Source organism: Neopsephotus bourkii, unplaced genomic scaffold (genome assembly GCF_033783945.1).
Source record: "Neopsephotus bourkii isolate Nb327-2 ecotype Australia unplaced genomic scaffold, CSIRO-AGI_Nbou_v1 NB_1624, whole genome shotgun sequence".
NCBI lineage: Eukaryota > Metazoa > Chordata > Aves > Psittaciformes > Psittacidae > Neopsephotus > Neopsephotus bourkii.
Genome location: NW_026902099.1, coordinates 4,580,306 through 4,602,535, shown reverse-complemented (window position 1 = coordinate 4,602,535; position 22,230 = coordinate 4,580,306). Strand labels below are relative to the sequence as shown.

At 45.1% G+C, this 22,230-nt stretch overlaps 1 protein-coding gene across 1 annotated transcript; it reads right to left on the bottom strand.

Moving 5' to 3' along the window:
- Nucleotides 1-4,490: 4,490 nt before the first annotated feature.
- On the bottom strand, nucleotides 4,491-17,004 carry SELENOO (selenoprotein O). The gene is made up of 9 exons (XM_061372925.1): nucleotides 16,455-17,004; nucleotides 14,728-14,931; nucleotides 13,616-13,796; nucleotides 10,706-10,836; nucleotides 10,024-10,304; nucleotides 9,604-9,757; nucleotides 7,267-7,452; nucleotides 5,957-6,113; nucleotides 4,491-5,270 (listed from the first exon to the last, which is right to left on the bottom strand). The coding sequence occupies exons 1-9, from the start codon at nucleotides 16,994-16,996 to the stop codon at nucleotides 5,079-5,081; spliced, it is 2,028 nt and encodes a 675-aa protein (XP_061228909.1). The 5' UTR covers nucleotides 16,997-17,004; the 3' UTR covers nucleotides 4,491-5,078.
- Between the last annotated feature and the right edge of the window lie 5,226 nt (nucleotides 17,005-22,230).

Genomic DNA, 22,230 nt, shown 5'->3' with positions numbered 1-22,230 from the left:
ATAATTGTTCCTTGTCTTTTTTCCCTATATAGTGAAAAGAGACTATTGCACTTGCAACTTCATTGTATGAGAATGTTGCCGAGGCAGTCTGCTTTGGAATATGTTCGTTTTGAGATCCTGGAGTCTCAGTTGCTTAAAACATGGATACATTATCTGATCAGTGATGACTTATGTAGAAGTACAGGCACAGGCAGCATGTTACCAGTACTATGGACCAGTGAATATGATTCTTTTCTGATGATGTGTAGGTAGTTTTACAATTTTTATTTTTCTGAAATAGAAATTAAGCATTAGAGTCAGAATATTCCAGGTGTAAACCTGACCTCAGTTTCTGCTCCTGCCCAAAAGTCAGCGTAAAAATTTGTCAGTGCACAGTTGTAACATACATCTTCTATGCTGTTTATCTGTGCTATATTTAATTAACTAGCTTCCTTCTGTTCTGATGAACAGTACACTGAAAGAGCACGTGGCTTGCAGAGTGAGCTGCCTGTTGCCTGGGCACGCAGAGAACTGTTTCTCTGCCAGACTTGCTCTTTAGAAAGTGTAAGGGCAGGTGTGTACGTGTGAGCCTACCTTCTGTTGCAGGTGCCTTGTCCTGACACCCCACTCCCACTAGGGGGCGCAGCGGTACCTGATGTGTAGGACCTTTGGCGTTATGGTCTATCTATAGAAAGACAGTTTTAGCTTTTCCATGAGCCCAGTGTAGCTCCTGCAGGAAGATCACGCTGCCAACCTGCAGTCTCCTCTCTGGAATGACTCAAGTGCCTCAGCTGGCCATTGACAGAGGCAGCAAAGAGAGGGTAGTAAGATGAAAGAGAGAAAAAGGGATTCAGAGCACCTAAATTAACCTGCTACCATTATACAAAAGGAGCTCTCTCCCTGTTGACTTCTGAAGGACTCCTCTATGATGAAGGAAAAGAGCAGCAAGATTAGCAATAGCTAAAAATCAGACTTCTCAAATGCAAACCCTGAGCACTGCCGCACATCAGCCCACTGTATACTAACCCAAGATTTCCTTCTCTGGTGCTACAAAACTAGCCTATTATTGCTACATTTGTAGCACACTTTCCTTTTGTGAAAGGTAACACTAAACCAACACCGAACAAATAGTTTCTCTTACATTTTATCATTTTAAGTGTTTTATTTTTATTTTCTCTTAATCCCTTACACTCTCACCATTGTCATACTTTTAATTTTCAAACATTTATAAATATAGAGATTTGGGGGGGGGTGGAATTTGGATTAGACTATTGGCTGAGACCTGTTCCAATGTCAACTCTTCTATGATCTTTCTGACTCAGCTTAAACGCTGCTGTTTGAATTTGCATCATATCTCAGGCCTCACCCTGAACTCTTTAATGCTGATCATTTCACCAAAGTCATCCTTCTTAAAAAAGGCAAACAGCAAAATTTGGGCTTCAGGCACAGTGTTACAGCGATGACCTGCTTCCTTAGGGACAAGTGGCTTTCTTTAGAAACACAAAAAGGGAGCAAACTATGGAAATGAAGGAGCCCTCCCTCCTCTCCCCTTATTTATTGCTGAGCATGATGCTGTATGGCATGGACTAGCCCTTTGGCCAGTTCAGGTTGCTATGTCTCCTTCCCAACTTCTCCCCCCCAGGCAGGGGCAGAGCAGAGGAAGAGGCAGCCTTGATGCTGTGCAAACACGCTTAGCAAGAGCCGGGACAGCTGTGTTATCAGCCCAAGGTTTAGTTGCAAATCCAAAACACAACCCCACACAGGCTGCTATGAAGAATGTTAACTCTGTCCTCTCCAGAGCCTGCACAAAGTAAAATCAGTTTGCATTTGGAAAATACTGCTTATTTAGAAAGGACATTCTGAGAATTACCTCAAGTGAGAAAATAGTCTGTTTCTGTGAGCAGTTTGAAATCACATCCTCTATCTGTTGACAGAAGGGAGTGGGTTTAATTCCAGTGATGTCAGGCAGAATAAAAGGGGTGTCAGCATAGGTCTCATGGCCAAGTAACTAAGAAGGAGGTGTCTCTTTGTAAAAGGTGAGGGTCCTTACCTTGCTCCAAGCAGACTACCAGGATCCCTGGCGAGGCAGGAGACTTTACCTGTGATGATCTGCTCCTCAGAAAACACTGCAAAAATACAGTGAGGTGTCTGTGATATGGTCTGGCCATCAGATGTTAACATACAGCAAATACTTACAAGGAAGTGAAGTCTGCAGACTGTGGCTAAGAGCAAAACTTTTCAGAAAACAGGCATGAGAAAGAATATTAAAATTGAATTTTTAATTTTTTTATAAAAGATTCCAAGAAAGCCACAGCACTTGTTTGGGGAAAATACTAACAGAACCGAATAAAAAGCATCCCACAAAACATTCCAAAGTGAGAGCTGACAGCAAAACATTTGGGAATTACAGATTTACAAGCTCATCAAGCAGAGTTACAGTGAAATCTTAAGAGAGTCATGAGAGAATGTGACACCATCCTCTACCAAGTGAGACCATCCAGAGACATGTCTCCAGGAGCTTCGCAGTTCAGTTTTGTGACCTACTACCACCTGCTTTGATGCAAGGGTCCTTCCAGCTCCACAGCCACAGACTGTCTGATCATGTGTTTCCACAGAAAGCTGTTGATGCAAGGAGTCACCAATTCATTTTTCATTGTGAGCACAAGTCCATGGCTTTTATACAAAGAGAATATTTGACCAGCAAGTAGTGTTATTTTCAGGTTTACCTATTGCAAATACAAGCTGTAAAATCAAGCAGCAATTTATGATTCAAGTATATAGACTCCCAAATGTTAAAAGCTGTATTCCCTTCTCTCTGAAGAACTGAGCTAAGAGATAAAGTTCTTGCCTGGACAAAATTTGGTCTAATTGTCCTCAGCCTCCTGCTTCCATCCTGCTCCAGAGCAAGAACAGAAGATTCAGAGCTGAAACTACTACCTGCATGGTGCAATGAGTGTGCACGAAGAGCACAAGCTTTCCACTTGGTTTCTTCAGACACAAAGCATCAACATCACTGTTTGCACTGAGAAATCAAGCAGTTGAGTATCAGTGCAGTTAGATTATGTGCAGTCAGATCCTCTTCATATTCCTACCCACCAGTGAACACACTACACCTTTTCAAATACAACATCACTGAGTGGCACACCAAAGCAGTCACACCAAGGGTCTGAATTCATCATTAAAAGCTTTCAAAACCTGTTGCACTTCATCTGTCTGTCAGCAAAGAATGTATTTAGCAGGAAACACCACCACAGTTTCATTCCTCACAGTTACATTCAATTTCTCTTTTTAAAATTGCTATTTCAAAGTATTCCTCTCTCCAGGATTTTAGCTTTAGAGGTACACCATAATTTGTATTTTATATGCAAAATAACCTGGTAGTTAATGCTCAGACTCCTACAGAAATGGGTTATTTCTAGAAGGCAATCAGCTGCATGGGCCAGCACTAGTCGTTGCCCACTTCTCCAAGGTACTTCCTCTTTCCACTAATATAGTTCATCCTTCAAGCTTGTCCTTTTCTGCAAGGGCTCCAAAACATTACAGAAAGTGCCATCAAAAATTCTACCTTGTCACAAGTCATTATTCAGCATCAGCTTCTCCAGGTCGAAGGCAAGACACAACAATGTTGACATTCAAAATATCATGTACTCTGTTGTAGCAAGGAGGACAAGTTGGTTATCAGTGCAGATTATAAGCATCCCAACTGTTCTCCCTGTTTTTCAGTAGCTTGTATTTTGAGGAAGACTTAGAGGAGCACAAATCAACCTGAGCTAATACTAAGCTTGCACAGGGGTGGAAGAGGAATTTAGTAGACTTAAACTCACAGTGTAAGACGGTGGTCTCTTTGGAAAAGAGAAACCTTTGCATTAAACCAAACTTTCCCAAGACTTCAGGTACCTGAACCAGTAATAGAATCCTTTACAAAGCAGTTCAGAAAGCCAAGCAGTAACTAACTATGGAACAACTAGTTTTGGCTGATGTGGCAATAATGATGGGGCAAGCAACCTTCTGCTGAAACCTCAACTGAAACACTACCAACAAGTAATTTGCAAGCAAGTCAGCTCCCATCTCCTCCCATATCCACTATGATCTTTAACACAGGCCCAGATAACATGTCCTGAATGACAACTGTCAGTGTCAAGCTTCTCAGAGACTGAATGGTACAAGGCCAGAGTGGGAATGGAAGAATCTCACTGACCAGTGTGAGCAAACAGGTACCCCACCTGCACACTTCTTGTACAAGAAGACTCTGTTAAGAGCACATGAATAGCAAAGAAACCTGGCTTTGAGTAGTGGGGTAGTTTAAGGTTCACACTGATTTGGCTAACTGGCCTTGCCCAAGTCAACTGGCTTACAAACTGCACCCATGATTTAGTAAATATTTACACATGGTGTATGTGAACATACTGAACCTGAATAAACCTTACCACCAGACTTTCCACTGCAAATGCATATGGTCTCCCTTCATTCTGCTCTTAATGTATTAAATAAAAATAAAATCCCATTACTCCCCCAAGCCCCAGCCTGCACAAGTTCTCTGAAAATAGATAATGATTAAATATCAATCTGAAGGTTCACAAGAAATGAACTTCTTAATTAAATGAAACATAGCTTCAAACAAGCAACACTGAATCTATTCCTCCATTAAAGAGAACTAATAGTCCCTGCATAGAGGAAGCAGTAAATAAATGTTAGAAGTACTATTAGTTAAGACATCAGACAAAAATAGATCAGATTCCTGACTTGCTCTTTTTGTCTTCACATAACAACTCCATTTGGATGTCTGAAACTCAGCCCGCCTCAACAAAAAATATTGCTTTCTACTTGCAGTGCATGAATACTTGTGGTATGAATAAAGGAAAGACTTTCAGTTTCAAAACATTTAAATTACTGATATATGGAGACGGTTGACTGTCATCGGTTTGTTCCAATGATCCATGATTGCTTCAAATAAGCACAGGTGAAGACTGCTGCAGATGCATCCAAACGCAGGGTTGTTTCAGTAACTTAATAGCACTCTGATGTTTGCCTTGCTGCATTCTTCACTGCTGAAGGAAGGTCAGAGTCTTCAGTTTACAGCAAAAAACAAAACAAGGCAGTTATGAAGATCATGTAACACAGAGCTCTGAAGCCCACAGTGGAGGTTTACTGCTATAGGGTAGCCTGCTTCTGGTCTCTTGGGCACAAGCAGCTGCTGCAGCAGTTGCTCCCTCCTCTTCTGCATCCTCTACCTCCCTGAAATCTTCTGCTTCTTGGAATGGATTCTCCAATAGTTTCAGTACATTTCTTACCTGAAAAGAAAACATTGCATGGTTATGAGAATTCAGAAAGTAAAGCAAAATGATGTAGAAAAGAACCTCACACCAAATAATGATAGAGTGCATTGTATTTAATACACAAACCCCAGACAAACCAAATGTTAAATAGATTAACAATATGCATATCACATAAGCTGAAAACTGTAAAATTGTAGCTGGCTGAGTTTGTATCTGTACGGACCTCAAGCTCAAGTAACTTGACATACAAGTATCAAATACAAGTCCTTCTGTCATTTCTCACAATTAATTCATTTTCCCATATTCTGCATATAACAATCCCCCCAGCTGAACTCCACAGGTGAAAATCAGAAGTTTTAAAAGACAACAGCACAGCAAGGAATGAGTGTACATTAATTCCTAACTGCTTCCCAAGGTAAGCACCATTCTGAAGACAGCAAAAGCAGGGTAAACGTCTTATCCTGGGATCCGTCCCCAAAAGGCGGTGAAGCTCAGATTCAGATTTCCACTTCCTTTCTTCATTCTGCAGTCATTAAAACTACAGCTCCCTCAAAAATACTACAGGTCTTTTGAACCATAAATTCCCAATCCCCTTACTGCCCAAGATGCCAGAAGGAATTTCACCAGCATAATGTCAGTTATCAATAGTACCACTACACATCCATGCAAGCCCAGAGAGATATTAAGGAGTAAGAGCATACCTCTGAGAAATCCCCATTTTCAGCTGCTTCTATGGCATTCTGGGCAATATAATTTCTCAGGATATATTTTGGATTGTTGGAACTCATAACCTTCACACGATGAGTGTGCCAAGCATCAGCATCACTAACACTTTCTATTTCTTTTTGCAAACGGTCTCTGAAATTAAGCAGCGAAAACAATGGTTGGGATCAAGAATCACACATAAAAGTTGAAATGTTTCCTTGCCTTGAGATCCTTAGTTTGTAGGTTTTAATAAACATTATGTCACCAATAATCCCCTCAGTTTATAAAATGCAGCATGACAACAGATAAAACCCCTTCATTTAAAAGCAGCATTACAGACCATCAGCAGGTCCTGACTAGGCTCGAGGAAGCGGCACACCTTGCACATTCTCTGACAAGTCAGACTGAGACACTGGTGCGCAGCCTGTTCTGCACTGCTCCACAAAGACCAGCGCATTTAGATCTTGTCTTAAAGGATTTCTATGCTTGTTTACTGGTTAAAGCTTCTGACATTCTGTCTAAGGGGATGCAATACAGCTGAGGCATTCTGAGCTACCTTTTAGCTGGAACACTTGCTAAAACTCTCAGCCCTACTGGAAAACATGATCACAGGCAGCCAGGTGAGGAATGGAGTCCTGACCTAACCAACTAATGCTCTACCAACAGGGGGTTCTTTGTTAAAAAAACCCAAAACAACAACAAAAAAAACAAAACCAAAACCAGAAAAAAACCCAAACCAAAGTAAACAAACAAGCCCCTAAACAAACCAACCCAAACCAAACACAACCCCCCCTCAGGCTTACACTAAGTTTCTAGGCTTTTAAGTTAGGCCTATTACAACAGTCTGGCCATTCTTTTCCTTCTAATGACTTCTTTTAGAGTTACTCCTGGATTAAGAATACTTCTACTTGATTTCTGTATCAGTAAATAGGTGTTCTTTCTTTCTTTCAGAAAAGAATTTAAAAGGGTAAAAAGCGGACAGGTCAGTCAGCTGTAGTTAGTGAGCATTTAACGGCTCACAAGTGGAATTGCTCTCTACTAGAATCCAACGTAAATGTTATTGAAGCACTTTAATAATAGATTTGACATCAGGTGATCCCTATACCCCCAATCCTCCCCAAACTGTAGTATACATAATACAAACATTCACAGCAACACAGATGTAGTTAATATCCAGAGCTGCATGGCCCCACATCTCTCCCAAACTATATACTCTGAGACAGTGCATTTTTTGTGAGACAAGCATGTCATTCTCAAATAAAATGAGGAAATGAAATACACTGCTCTGAATAGTGACAAACCTCACCTGTATTTCTCCAGCCATTCTTTCCAGTGTCTTTTATTTCTGCTGAGTAAATCATCTTCTGTTAACTGCTGCAGTTTGGAGAACTGTTCAATGCGTTCTAGCTCTTTGTTTATATTGGCTTTTGTTCCAATTAGTGCAAACAGCTGAGGATTAGACTGAGCCAGCATCAGCATCATTGACAGTTGTCTGGGAACAAAAGGAACAAACACATTACATGCTAACCTTGGGCTGCCCATCAAGAACCATTTTTTGCAACCATAAAGTAGCTATGAAAACATTCACAATAATCAATGATTTCACCGGGGGTCTTAAATAACAGCACTTCCTTAACACAACAATTTTAAAATTAGAAATTATGCTAATTTTACTGTTTCTGCCCCCTTCTTCAATGTGCGTGTTTGCATTCCTGTCGTGCTTAAAGTGCAGATTTCCAGAACTCCCAGTGGGTTTTAGATGTGCAATTCTCATCAGAATATCCTTGGAACTTTGAAAGGACTCTGGAATAAGGAATTTGAACTTACTTAGCTATCAAGATAATACAGAGTCGATAGGTTCTGTGTGTTCTATTTCTTTTCCTGACATTAACACTGTATCAGCATGCAGAACAAGGATCCAACGCCTACGATTTTACCAGTACCAATAAATCCCCAAATGAGCTGGGGGAAGGTACCTCATGTAAGTCATATGAGATAACAGTTTGTGTATCTAATTTCTTTTTAGTTAGCCAGTCTAAATCACAGAACGAGAAGTGCTCTGTGGTTATAAATTCCTAACATATCCAGGCTATTTTGCTGCGAGTTTGACTAGGGTTGATTCTTTTCCGGTCTGACTGTGTTAGCTGGTGCTGTACAGCAGCTTTCAGTAGTATGCTATGCTAACTTTCATTTTTCCTGGATTCATAACTGCACTACAGGATAAAGTAAAATGAATAAAAACCCCAAAGAGTGTAAGTTGGAGCATATCAAACTACACTGTTTTTATTTCCTTCTATAATGCATTTATAAACAAAGGAGAAGAATACTATTCCCTGGCCCCAAAACAGAGAACTCATTATATCAGATTATACTTCCCTGGTTTTAGTAAGCAAAGATAAGATAGGTGCTTTGATTTCTGAGTTTATATAATAGAACCCAAATCTGATTTACACATCTGACACACCCAGCTCTACAACATCCAAGTGCTGTGATGAAAGTAGTTCTGCACGCACTTTAACACAGTGCTATTCCCCTCCAAAGCTTTACATCCATATCATGATAATTTATAGCTACTTTTCACGTTCCTCCAAGCCTGAATGCAGTGTTTAATGAAATACTGTCTAGTCTCTGTCACAGGAGCTACCTTCATATTGCACAGTATCTTCTTACAATACCAAAGTGACTGAAAACTGGAACTTAAATAAATCAAGGTGGTGGATACTGCTTATTTAAGTATCTTTCATTTTAGTGTATCACCACAAAACTTAAATAACCCATAATACCTCCAAAATGATAAACAGCTATAGCCAACCATCTTGGCATAACCCCAGATTTGTTCATACAAGTTTCACCCCAATCCATGTCCTCAACTCCCTGCTTTATGCAAATTATTAACAATACACCAAATTCTTCAGCTATTTCTGTAGATTCATTACTTCATGGAGCACATATTGAACAGAGAGAGGGGGAAAACCATGCCCAAAATACCCCACTTGAATTTTTTTCCCAATCTGGGAAATGCTAGGAAAAATATAAAGAATGGGTCACACTCACTCCCTGGTTTCCACTGCTCCAGAAGGTGAAAAACTGCTACAGTCACTGTTATAAGCAGCAGTTGAACAAAACTGATTATTTCCACACTCAAAGTAGCTGGACTGCAGAATATGGCCCATCAAATGGGACACGGATGGTACCACACAGTTTTCAGAGCCTGAGGTGTGCATTTAGGTTATACTCAGCTCAGTATATTGGTGGCTGAAAGTGATCTGCTGTCAGTACATTGGCAGAACATGGTACCATTGTTGTTGAAATCCATTTCTTCTATAAAATATGTCTGCATCACTTCACTACCTGGCAGTCTCATGGCCTTAGTCAGCAGAGACAGAGGAGAAAAAGAAAAAAAGGACCAAGCAAAATCTCAGACAATTTTAGCCCTAGAGCCAACTGCTGCAACTCACTGCTGAGGATCCGCCAGTCACAAAACACACAAGAATTTGCACTGCTCTAGACCATGATGCACCCAGTTAACAATGAAATAGCAAAATCTGAAATCAGTCAAATATTACACAGCATGAAGGGTTCATTATGGTTATAATGAAACTAAAAGCACAGGCCAAAGTGTTTAAGTAAAGGAGAGTATTACCTTGGATCCATCTGTGGTCTGAAAGCAACTTTCAGTTCATCCACAGAAGCACACTGACTTGTAACCTCTTTTAAGAAGTCTTCCAGTTTTGAAGGATCAGAGTCCACCACTGAGAATGAACTCAGCAAGTAGAAAATATTTGTGAAGTCTCCACCTGAAAAGGTGAATACTATGAATAATACAACTGTTCAATCAGCAGGAAAATGGGTCCCACACCTCCTTCCTAACTCCCCCCACAGCAGTACCACTCAGGTCACCACTGTGAAGAGGTTAATTGTCTCTTTCATATATATATATATATATATATATATATATATATATACACACACACACACACTAAATGTAGTACAAACTATATTTTGGTTTGATTACAGATACTGATGGGCAACTAAACAATAACCTTCTGTGCTCTTCACCAACCTGTGAGATGCATGGTTTCGAGGAGCTCTGATACCAGTTTACTATCTTCTTCCAGTTCCAGCTGGATCAGGCCTAGCTTCTTCCTCATCTTCTGTAAATAATGTTTCTCAAATTCTGCATCATATTCCTCTTCCAGGATGAGTTCACTTATTTCCAAGGGCAGCTCTGGAACTAGAGCTTCAGCAAGCTTCCCCAGGTTCCACTTGCAAATCTCTGGCTGCTTGTTGTAAGCATAGCGCCCTGTGTTATCAGAACCATTGCAAATGTGCTCAGGGTCGTATCTACAAATGAAGAAATAGTTAGCATTCTTCTAGCTATCTGGACACCAGCAGAGTGAGAAGTATTATTACTTTAGTCTCCCCTAGGAAACTGAAAGATTTGGAAAGAGAATACTCCTTGGTTCCTTTCTGCCAGTTACCTCATTAGATAATTTCCTGCCCTCTCAAACACTGAGAAACCCCACAGGCTACAAGAACAGTCTAACACTTTGATATGTGAATATGGTTAAAAAGGAGATGAAAAGAAGAATTACAGGGCAACTAGAACTAACTTAATCTATCTTGCCATAAAGAAGGTTCATAAATCTGCTTTAAAGTTAACATATTAAAGCAATCGTGAACATCAAGATAGCTCTACACAGCAAATATGTAACACACATTTCAAATAATTATGCCACACTGACCTGTCCATAAATCCAAAAGGGCCATAGTCAATGGTTAGTCCAACTATGCTCATGTTATCTGTGTTCAGCACGCCATGGCAAAACCCAACACACTGCCATTCAGCTACCAGCCTCGCTGTCCGTTTCGTTATCTAAAAGAAAGGGTTTTTTTCCCATTTATCAACACAATATATTTCCAATACATTCTTGTATTTCCCAGCGTTTCCTAGTCTGAACTGATGTTTCTACAGCTCCAGCAGAAGCAGATTCTGGCAGTATGCCACATACAATTATCTTAAGAACAGCTTGCTTCTCTGTTTCTCAGTCTCCCTTTTCTGTTTGCCTCCCCTTCTTCCCCCTTACTTGACTGCAAGTCAACTGACAGCTTTAAAATGCACTAGAGACAGAACACTGAAGTAGGATAAATTGTTTGACAACGGACTTGCCCACTACTGTAGTCATTATACAAATATATTGGTTTGTTCACCACAAATTTTAAAGACTCTTTAACTACAGGTAGAAAAAAAACATAAGCAAAGTCCAAGAAATAAAACTAACTTCATGCAACAAAGCCCAGCATAAAGTCAGCTTTCTGGTTTACCTGGTATGTACGAGTGATTTACAGGAAGGCAAGCGGTTTGCATGAAAGAAAAGATTCCCTGATAACAAGTTTTAGTGCTGATAAGTACTTCCCTCAATTTGCTGAGAGTGGAAAAAAACTACAAGGTTAAGAAAACACATTCAAAGAACAACAATTTGATTTAAATGCCACTCTTCACTGAATGCATGTTTCATCAGTGTTCTTCCATTGCCTGACTGAGACCTACTGCTGTGGAATCCCTGACTGCAGTCACAGTGCCCCATTCTTCAAAGAAATAGCATAACATTTAAAAGCAGTTCTTGAATTATATCAGCCTAACTGTCAACTACAACTAGATATGCCCTATGGAATCTAAAATTCAGGAAGCTAACCTAGCTTTTAGATAAACCGAGCTATTTCTAAATCCTTTACTGAGCTGCTGTAAATACAAATTTTACACTGCCATTAGCTAAAACTTTTAAATCAAACTATTTGTACAGATGAAATCACTCACCTTCCCAAATAGTTATCAATGTACAGAAATAAAGCTCTCCAGACTGCAGTGTATTTTATTAAGCTTTAGAAATTATTTAGTTAACAGACGAAACATCAGTTCTATGCCTCTGTATTCAAACCTAGAATTTTCCCTTTTTTAAGCGTGCGCAGTCAGGTAAGGAAGAATCAATGGGAAAATCTTGTTCTGGGACAATGTGACAAGGAGTAAACCCAACAAATGACGCCTTGAACAGAAGCTTTTGGCTCACCTTGAGATCTCGTGCTTCCACTTTTTAGAACATTCTCATGTTATGTACTTTACCCATTTCTGCTGAACCGGGCAGTCAGCTGCATGTGTCTGTAACTGATTACTGGCACACCATGAGCCAGTAACGGGGACACACCCTGCACAGGGGCTCTGTGCCAGGGAGGTGGTAAGACTTATAACCAAAAGAAGTCTTGGCAATCAACACTGGGATGCAAGCATTTCAGCAGTAAGGCAATATACTGACTGCTGATGTCTTTGTATGAATCCATTACACTCTGCCAGAGCAAAAGAGAAATCCCACTAATGATAAAACCTAAAAGCAATCAAAGCTTGGGTGCTACTCACAGATGGATATATTGGTTAGAAAGACAGCTTTGCACTCACTTTGACCTTTACTCTTCTTGATCATGTTTTCCTACTATTAGCCATACTAGAAAATAAGTACTGCCTATAGATAAGTAACAGCACTATCTCAAGGGCACCATCATTTAAATTTAAACACACCTCCTACAAATTATTTGAGAAATACAGATAATGGTGCTCGCATTTGACAGAACTGTCTAGAAAGCAAACACTTGTACTTTTTTTCTCCATTTGTTCCACAGTGCATAAAGAAAGATAAAACACATTACAGCTGAGCTGACAGCACATCACCACTACTAAAAAGATAAATGTGCTTCTCAAATTAGGTAAGGAACTGGGATGCTTTTCAGATGGAGAAAGGTACGGAAAATCTCCACTCGAGAGAGAGTGTGAGGATGCAATGGCAGCACAGGTACCAAGCACGACAGCCACAGGCAGGAGCACAACAAATAAACAAAGAAACAGAAACAGGGGCAATAAGAAAGGATGCCAAGATGGGGGGCAGTAAAGCATTTGCTTCTGAAGAACTATTGCAAGTAGGCTCAGGCTGTGTTGAAAGAAAATAAACCAAACACAACAACACCCCCCCCAACAACAAAGATCAAACCAAGAAAACCCCAAGAAAAGCAAACCAAAATACCCCCCAAACCTAACCAAACCACAAAACAAACACCACCTCCACACCCCCAAAGTCAAACCCCACAAAATCCAGAGAATGTCAGATTTTAAGCCTGCCTTTTGGCCTCTTACTGGGCTGTTCTGAACATGCATTTCAAACATTTCAGTACTAAAACCTGGAGTTAGTGATTTTCAGTCAACATTCCTGTTTGTAATTTGGAACATGAGAGACAGAAAGGGACTCAGTGTTCTCAGTAGTTCATAAAATGATGCCTTGCAAGTGGTGTCTTGGTACCATCAACTCGCCATCTGACAGTCAGGGCCAGAATTCCCCCTTGCAGTCTAGGACACTTTCAGCAAATGGAGACAAGCCGTGGGAAGCTCTCCCAGAGCAGAGAAATCACGATTTACTGTTAAAAAGGTTAAAATCACTTTCACAGGTGTGATCAATATCAACATTGCTTTCATCAATACACAGTCCTATTAAGAGTGTTCAAAGGCAGTCAGAGGATACAAGGTATTAACCAACTCCAGCCATCTGTGCTTGCAGATTAAGTTCATAAAGATAACTGCTAGGGATTTAGGAAGAGGCTCTGATCTTTCTTACCTCTTTGAAAAAAGCAGCATTTCTCTGAATACTGTTGTCTGAATAAGCCTCCTGGATTTCTGGATAGAAAGTGCTGATCACGTAATCAAGCATCTGTATTCGAATATCATTGCGGTTAACACTGGGGCCTTTGCGTCCTGTGTATTCGTCAGGAGGTTTGAAAATTTCAAATGAACCAAATCTGTTTTTAAAATAATAAAAACATGTTTAAGTATTATCTGGTACTATTAACATCATATTACATGCAATAAAACCATCTACTGTTGTAACCGTAACACCACATCATCTCCAGCTTAATGTCAGTCCTTTAAATGACCTAGAGAAAAGACCCAAAGAAGAAAAGATTCCTGCACTGAACCTACCAAGGCTCAGTGACTCAACACAGGGAAGCACATACATACAGCTAAACTGACAGATAGGATGCAGACAGTACGGAAAACCAGCTTGTTAAAGTCTCTTACAACCGCTTCTACAGAAAAATTCTTTCCCTGAGTAAAGATATAGGAATAGGACTTACTAAAATACCAGACTGTACAGCAAGTATGTAAGATAGGTTTTTCTATATATATATATAAAAAAATACACACACACATATATGGATATATTCCTTATGTCTCACCTTCCTCTGATTCTAGGGTTCTATTACCTTATAAGAAGCAGTGCAACTTCCTGAAACTCCTAATGTTGTGTGTCAGAGCAGGAACCCTGAACACTTCTCAGGCAGGGAAAGAACACCCAAACTGTGACAGTATGGTATTAGAACAGCTTTGAATCAAGGGTACAGCTAAACCCAACTACCAGCATCAAACCTCCCATGTATTCTGTGCAGGCATAAACGTGAAAAAACTCCTCTGAGGCCTGGAGGACTCAGTTCTTTGTCCTACCGGGCTAGCATCTTCAGTGTTTATCTGTCTCTGTGCTATGAAGCCAGCTCATCCCATCCACTGGACAAGAGCAGTAGCTTCCTACATCCCACCGAAAGAGTTCCAAGCCCCCGTGAGGAGGTTTGCAAGAAACAGGCAAGTGTTTTGGAAACATTTAAAATGGTGTTTTAAAAGACTGATGTGCCTGGCTTTAAAGGAATAAAAAACCTCAACAAAAAATGTTTCTACCTTATGAACGTAGAAGCTATCCGCAGAACAACTGTACACCTTTCATTTTTTGGATTCCCATCGTAAAATATGTCACGGACAACTTTCGAGTCTGATGTCACACATGTTCCAGCCCTCGTTGTTGGTATTCCGAGGTGAAACATAGCCTCGCTGCACAGAAACTCCCGTATGCTCGACCGCAGGACCTTCCGCCCATCAGCTTGCCTGCAACAAGAGGACATGGAGAGTTTTCAGGCTATAAAGGCAGGAACTCCTGTCTACCCCTTAGCAGTGGGGAAACAAAAGCCTAGAAGTGACACACAGTGTCCATGGCCATATGACAAAGTAGTGGCAGATCCGAGAATAAAAGCTGGACCTTCCAACTTCTGTTAAAGTTCAATTTAGATGGCCACAATACACCTGCAATGAAGACCACGAGTAACAGAAGAAAATAAACCTTTCAGTTACACATATCCCTTCTAATCATTAACTCTGTTGTTTCTATTGACACAATAGAGCCTTAAAAAAAAACAAACCTGGACAAGTAGAGCTATTTTATTACATTAAAAGTGACTGGCTACTGTTATGGCACTCCAAAAGTAGTATTAGTTGGATCTCTCTGGGTAAGAAATCTAGAAATGGGGTGTTAAATAGGGGTATGCATGGCAGTTGCATTTAAAAAGCACCCAGACAAACAACAAACTAGTTTACTCAATAGAGAACAAGCAAACAGAACAGGTGCCAGTGGTTCTGAGCCCACATTCCCAGCACTTTAGGAGCCGCAGGCAAGCAGGAGATCTGCCCAGGGCAGACATACAATGCTACCACCATATCTGAGGTTTCCAGTGTGATTTCCTTCACCTTCACTGGAGAAGACCTTCAGAGCACCACGTGTATGAAACTGAGGTGTTACTGAGCCTGTGCACAGCCGGAACATAAAATACATCAAATGCAAGCAGAAGAAATGACCTGAAAGATTAAAAGCAGTGCAGGGTAAACTGACCAAAGCAGACACACATCCCCTGCAGGGATTTGGACAGCATGCCATTTCTGGGGCTTTTCCACCACTCCCTCCCACAGGAAGGACAGAAGAAAGGAAGGATGGAGAAAAAGTACTTCTAGCAGACAACCAGCAGCCACAAGACAGGGCTTTAAGCAATCTGGCCTAGTGGAAGGTGTTCCTGCCCATGGAAACGGGGCTGGAATTGTATGATCTTTAAGGTCCCTTCCAACACAAACCATTCTATGATTTTCAATACCATTCTTTTGGGGCATAATATAACACAGCAGCAAGCACTTTGGCAGCTAGTAATAGTAAACACTGCTGGCCCGACTTCCACCACGATCTGCGTCCTCCTGAAAGGGGAAAGGCTCAGAGGAGCATAACCCGGGACAGAAGTACTGCACCATCTGAGGGAGAAGCTGTTACAGTCTGATTTCCAGAGGAAATTTTGCCACCTTCTGCTTCGGCATTCAAGCATTACGCTTGCTGCAGCGAAAATAATGGGAAACGCGAGGGCTTAAGAGCCGACCTCTGCCCCGGGGAGCGATCCTCTCAGTACGGAACCACCTGCACCAGCACCAGCACCTGCGGGCGCAGACAGCGGCCGGTCCCCGGCCCGGCCTCCCCGCCCGGCGGGTTCGCCTCGCTGGGGGCTGCGGGGGGCAGCTCCCCCAAAGCCCAGCTCCACCGAGATCCTCCGGCACCGCCCCTCCCCTCCCCGCCGGGCCGGGCCGCGGGGCCTTACCGGGAGAAGGGTGTGAGGCCGGCGCCCTTGAGCTGGATCTCCCAGCGCTCGCCCCGCGGGCCCAGCACCTCGCCCAGGTACATGGCTGCGCCGTCTCCCAGCTGCCCCGCGAAGCTGCCGAACTGGTGCCCACAGTAGCAGTGCGCCGCGGGCTCCGAGCCCGCCAGCAGCCGGTTCCCGCTGAAGTACAACGCCGCCTCGGCCTCCGCCGCCTCACGGTCACCCGCGGGCTCCTCCAGCCCCAGCAGCGCCAGCGCCGGCAGCGACATGGCCACCAGCCGCGGGTTCTGCAGCGGGCTGGGCCGCACGCGGGAGAAGCAGGCGCCGGGCACGGCCCGCGGCCCTGCGGCCTCCGAGGCGTCCACCGGTAGCGAGCGCAGCACCAGGTTGTCGAAGCGCAGGGCCCCCAGCCAGCCCGCGCCGCCCTCGGGAGCGGCACCCTGCTGCATGGCGGCACCCGCGGGGCCGCGCCGGCACGGGCCTGCCGCCGGCCGCAGCAACAGCGCGGAGAAACGGCGACAGCGGAGCAGCGCCACCGCCATCCGCCTGCCAGCGGGGAGGGCGGGGACAGGGGCGGGCGCAGCGGGTCCCAAGGTCTGGGCGGGAGCCGGGCGGAGGGAAACGGTGCGCTAGCAGCGGAGCGGAGCGGACAGCGGTAGCAGCCGGTCCCGTGAGGGGGGGGGCCCTGCTCGCCTGGAGGCATCGCTGAGGGGCCGCTGTCTGCAGCTCGCAGCAGTTCGCCGGGGGGTGACTGCTTGCTGCCGCTTTGCTGGTGCCTTGGCATCCGTTATCCAGGGCACGGAGCGTTCGCCTCGGCGCTGGGCTGGCCGGCGTTAAAGATGTCCTGGCTGACGAGGGTAGGCAAGTCAAAAGAGAAGGAAGAACTGGAGAGCTCCCCGAGCCGCGAGGAGAGGGGTGTGCTGGTGCAGGCCATGCTGGAGCACGGCGGGGACCCCTGGGATTATAAAGTCATCGGGCAGGACCCGACCCTGAAAGGTGCAGAGCGGCAGTGGCTGAACTACGTGTCGGTGTACCACCCCAAGGGCGAGAAGAAGTGCTCGGCCCTGCAGTGGCTCCTGTTCGACCTGGCGCGGGCCTTGCAGGCGGCGGTGGAGGAGAAGGAGCAGCGCATCCGGAGCCTGCAGAGCAACCTGCAGGTGGCTCGGAACGAAGTGCTAGCGCTGCGGGGCGACAGCTCGCTGCTGAGCGAGCAGGCCGAGCAGCTGCGCCGGCTGCGGGACGAGCTGCGGGACGAGGCGGCAGAGAACGCCCGCCTGAGGAGGAGGGTGCACTGCCTGGGCACCCTGCTGACGCTGGGGAACGGCTGGGACCAGAGGAAGGTGGCTGCACTCAGTAAGGCAGACCGGGACCCAGAAGTGAGGGATGGGGATGGCTGGAGTGTGGAGGCGCAGGAAGAGTTATCGGTTCAAGGAGTGGGTGGTGCAGCAGCTAGGAAAGTAAAGCCGGCGGAGGGAGATGGAGGCCAGGGAGAGGGGGATATGTCCGGGAAAGAGAAGGTTTGGAGGAAACAGAAGGAGGGGTGGCCCGTGTGGGTGAACCGAATGTGGGCCCTGGAGCGGTGCTCTGCCTTCACGCCGGAGACGGCGAAGCAGGTGGTGACCGCCATCGGGCTGCCGTGGCCCAAGGTGGGGGCCATCGTTAGAGCCCTGCCTGCTGAGGAGGTGTCGGGGGGAGAGATCCTGCGGCTGGTGGTCAGGAACCTGGGAGAGTACGAGCCCCTCAGAGATAACATGGACGGGGCACCCTGGAAGGATGTCCAGGAGGCGTCAGCCTGCGTGTGTGGGAATGTCTTACTGCGGGTGCTGAAGCAGAGGGAGAAGCCAGTGCCCCCTGACTTTGATGTGTTTGGGGTGACGGTGGAGCAGGGGGATGTGGCGGTGCTGGCCTGCCGTGCCCCCGAGCTGCACAAGGGGATTTTCATCAGCCTGGGGGCTACGTTAATTGGCCGCCCCCTCGGTGAGTGCATGGCTGCCTTGGAGAACATGGGGACCCTGATAGAAGCCGAGGGGCAAGGGATGGCAAAGAAGGACAGGATAGGGGTGAAGGGGAGGAAGTACATTCCTAGAGGGACAATTTGGAGATATTTAATAAGCCAGGGGATGAATGAAGGAGAGCTAGATAGCCAGCCCACGAGAGTTTTACTTGCCAAAATGAAGGAAATCTTTCAGGAAAAGGGAGTGAAGCAAGAGGAGATTTGGGAAAAACTGAAGCAGATGAATGCATCGGCTCCTCCCCCTGTCCCAAACAGAAAGCTATGCCCAGCCTTAGGGGGCCTTAAAGATTAAGAGCTGCAACCCTTGGTGTCAGTGGGATTAGCCTCCACCACACTGACCTGGTGTGCAGGGGGCAGGGGCTACATGGGGTTATGATGACTGTTGAAGGGTAAGGAAATTACTTTCTTAATTGCTATGGGATCAGAAACAATGCTATTAGATTATCAGGGTCCTGCCTAAGTCTGTTTGGGTATTGGTAGTGGGAAAGGGCAAACTAGAAGCCCACTTGTGGATGGGTGGATAGAGGGGAGGGAGGTTGGGCAGGAAACATTTTCTTAGTTAATTTCTTGTATGAGTTCAAGGTAGATCTGTACAGAGGGAAGCTGTATTGCTTTGCTACCTAGAAGTGAAGTGATTGCAGGAGCTCCCAATTCAGCAAAGTGCCCGTCTAAAAGTAAAACAGAATCGGGGTAGTAAATGGAGAGTATGAGGTGCTTCCAGCCAGAGACACCCCCTCTTCCTGTTCCAGTGCCCAGAGTACTGAAGCACAAAGGGTTATGAGGAGGCTTGGGGGGTGCACTGAAGGGGGACTGGACTGGGATTTAAAGTATCTATTTTCACAGTTAGTGTGAAATTCACATACCCCGGGACTGTGGGCTCTGTGAATGGTGGAAGCCCCTTGCAACCCCGGGGGTTACACTCAATGATCTGTAAAGGTCCCTTCCAACTCAAACCATTCTGTGAACTGTAAATCCACATCGGGTTATGCTTCTGACCCCTGAGAGTGGGCACCACTTGAACAGTGGCAAATCAATTGTATGAGTCCCTTTAAGTGGCTGAAGGGGTGGTTGTGTCTGTATTTGCTGTTACTGGTAGAATTGCAAGATGGACAGAGGCAGTGGCAGCATCTGAGGCTACTGCTAACATCACTGATGACTATGTGAAGTATTGAACAGATGCAGTCCTCCAGTCTTAACTGATTCAGATACAGGAAACCACTTTACAGGTGCTTCAGTCCCCAGGTCCTGTAAGGGGTGAATCAGTTAACTGATTCCTGCCATCCACAGCCCTCCAGGGTACTGGAGGGAGCTCATAGGTGCATCAAGGTGAGGTGGAAGCTAATTGCTGAAGAAAGAAGACTAAGCTGGAGCATTCCTGTTTGCGTGCTGAGCCATGGGAACAAAGAGCTCACCAGGCACCACTGTGGTCCTGCCCCACAGACATGGGAAACGGTGTCCTATCCACACCCTGAGTATGAAGCTGGGGGCCCAGAGAAAATTTAGGGGTGGCTGTGTTTTGTGGGTTGGGAAACACAAAACTAAATGGAAACAAAAAGGGGGTGGGGTGAGTGTTGTATGTTTTGTTTGTAGATGGGGCCCACTGCCCTGAAACCAAAGGGAATGTTTCCAACATGTTGGTAAGACTGGTCTTCAGGATCACATGTGGCTGTGGGATTGATCATGGGGGTGGAGCACAGTGTCACCATCTTCAAGGTGCTCATCACTGTGCTCAACAAGAATATTGTAAAAGCATTGCAGGCCCCGTTCATGTCTTCTTGTGGCTTCTGGGAGTGTAACTCGTGGTGTTTGGTAATTGTGCAGACTGTATGTGCATTGCTTCACCTCTGAGGAGAGCGGGAGGATAAAGGTGATCTCTGTGGCTCCAGGAGAAGACCAAAGATGTGGCATTACACCTCGTGGCATTACATTCATTCACCTGTTCTCAAAAGTGGAGTTTTGTTCCAGACTGAGGGACTAACGGTGTCTGTGAGCTGAGCATCTCTGGGATGGGGTGGTCAGACAACATGACAGCATACAGAAGGGAGCTGAGAAGCTGGAGAACAGACAAGTTGCAAGCCTGAGACCACCTTGGCGAGTAAGGAACTGTCAGAACTGGAGACTGAAACTGTGAGCTGTATGTTGTTGCTTGCTATATCATCATGAGTTGGTTTCCACAACTACAGTTATATAGCACTTAATCCTGTACTATTGTTATGAGGCACTTAATCCTGTACTTGTTGTCAGTTATGATAGAAGTCATGTGGTTCTTTATTCTTCTGTATGTGCTCTGTTTCAAAAGGGAGGACTGTGCTCATGTGCCCAGTTGAATGCCTTGCGTGCATTGCCAGCCTTAACAGTTGTGGTGGCCTCCAGCTGGAAGGGGTTGTGTTTACCAGCATCCGGAGTGGTCTGTCTGTCCTTGGAGGAGGTCAGCAGACCAGGGGGTGGCTTGTGAACAAGGTGTCCTGCTGGATCATGCAGCCCCCAAGAGCCAAGACCATGCCAGTGCGGGCAAGAGGGTGACAAACAAGTGCCCCTGCTGCTGCCTCCAGTATGTAAACTGACAGATAAGGTCCTGCTAGTGCTTGGGCAGCTTGCACAGGAATCAAGGCTAATGTGGAATAGTTGTGTCTGATAACTGCAGGAGGTAAACTAAGCCTAGTGGGACAACCATGGGGGAGTTTTGGGGAGCTAGGCTGCCTGCAGTTGATATTCCCGCCAGTAACTCTGTGTAAGGCTGCAACTGCCTGAGTTGATGGCAGTTGAAATGCCACAGTTAGGTGTGGCTGTAACAAAACCAGGACCAGTGGGGAGGAAGTAATTGGAAGCAGGTTGTTTATCTGGGAGGGATTTGGGTGGAGGAGAAGAGGTGTCAGAAAGGTGACTTCTGATGCTGAGGGATTAAGTCAACTGAAGAGGACCAGAGGGCTCCTGCTGATGGAGGGAGTGTGGATGCCTGCAGCTGACAGTGACAGTCACCTGCAGACTCAAGCCCTGGGAGGCTGGGGGGCACTGCCTGGGATAAGCTGCTGAACTGGCTCCATCAGGTCTCTGGCTTCATGGTATGGTGTGGGGGCATGAACCTGCACCTTGGGACTTGCAAAACTGCCATGAAGGGGTGGCTGTGCATGAGATGCATTAGATCTGAGATGAAGAGCTGATATCTTCATAGCTGTGCCTTACGATTTGCATAAACATGTAACTTGGTCACTATTATGGTACTTAAGTACTGTTTAATTTTGTCTCTCTACTTTTCTCATGCTGTATTCAGCAGTCAATAAACAGTGTGCCTCAGTTATGTCTTGGGATAACTGGTCTGAGGAGCACCGTCACACCCCATCACAGGAGTGGTCCACACTGTGGGAGTGTTGCCTCCTACAAGCCTTCCTCTAACAGACCTGGGCATCCTCGAGAGGGGTGACCTTACGGGTCAGGCCCAGGAATGCTGCTGTTGGCCGGCTGCCTGGGCACAGTCAGAGAGGTAGCAGTCCATGTGCGTAGAGACCAGGCAGAAACTGATGATGACCACAATGAACCATCAAGGCTGCTGTGGGCTTCCCAAGTCCTCCTGCTTTGCCATATGCTAAAGAGCAGCACCAAGAGCCTGCCAGGGTGGTCACGGTGGGTTTAGGTGAGAAGCCTACTGAATCTCCAGCTGCCTGAGAAGAGCAGCAGTTCCTCAATGTGACAAACAAAACACATTAACCTTTTAGAGGAATGAGAGTAAAGGTCTGCTGAGACTGGGCCTTACATGATGGGCAA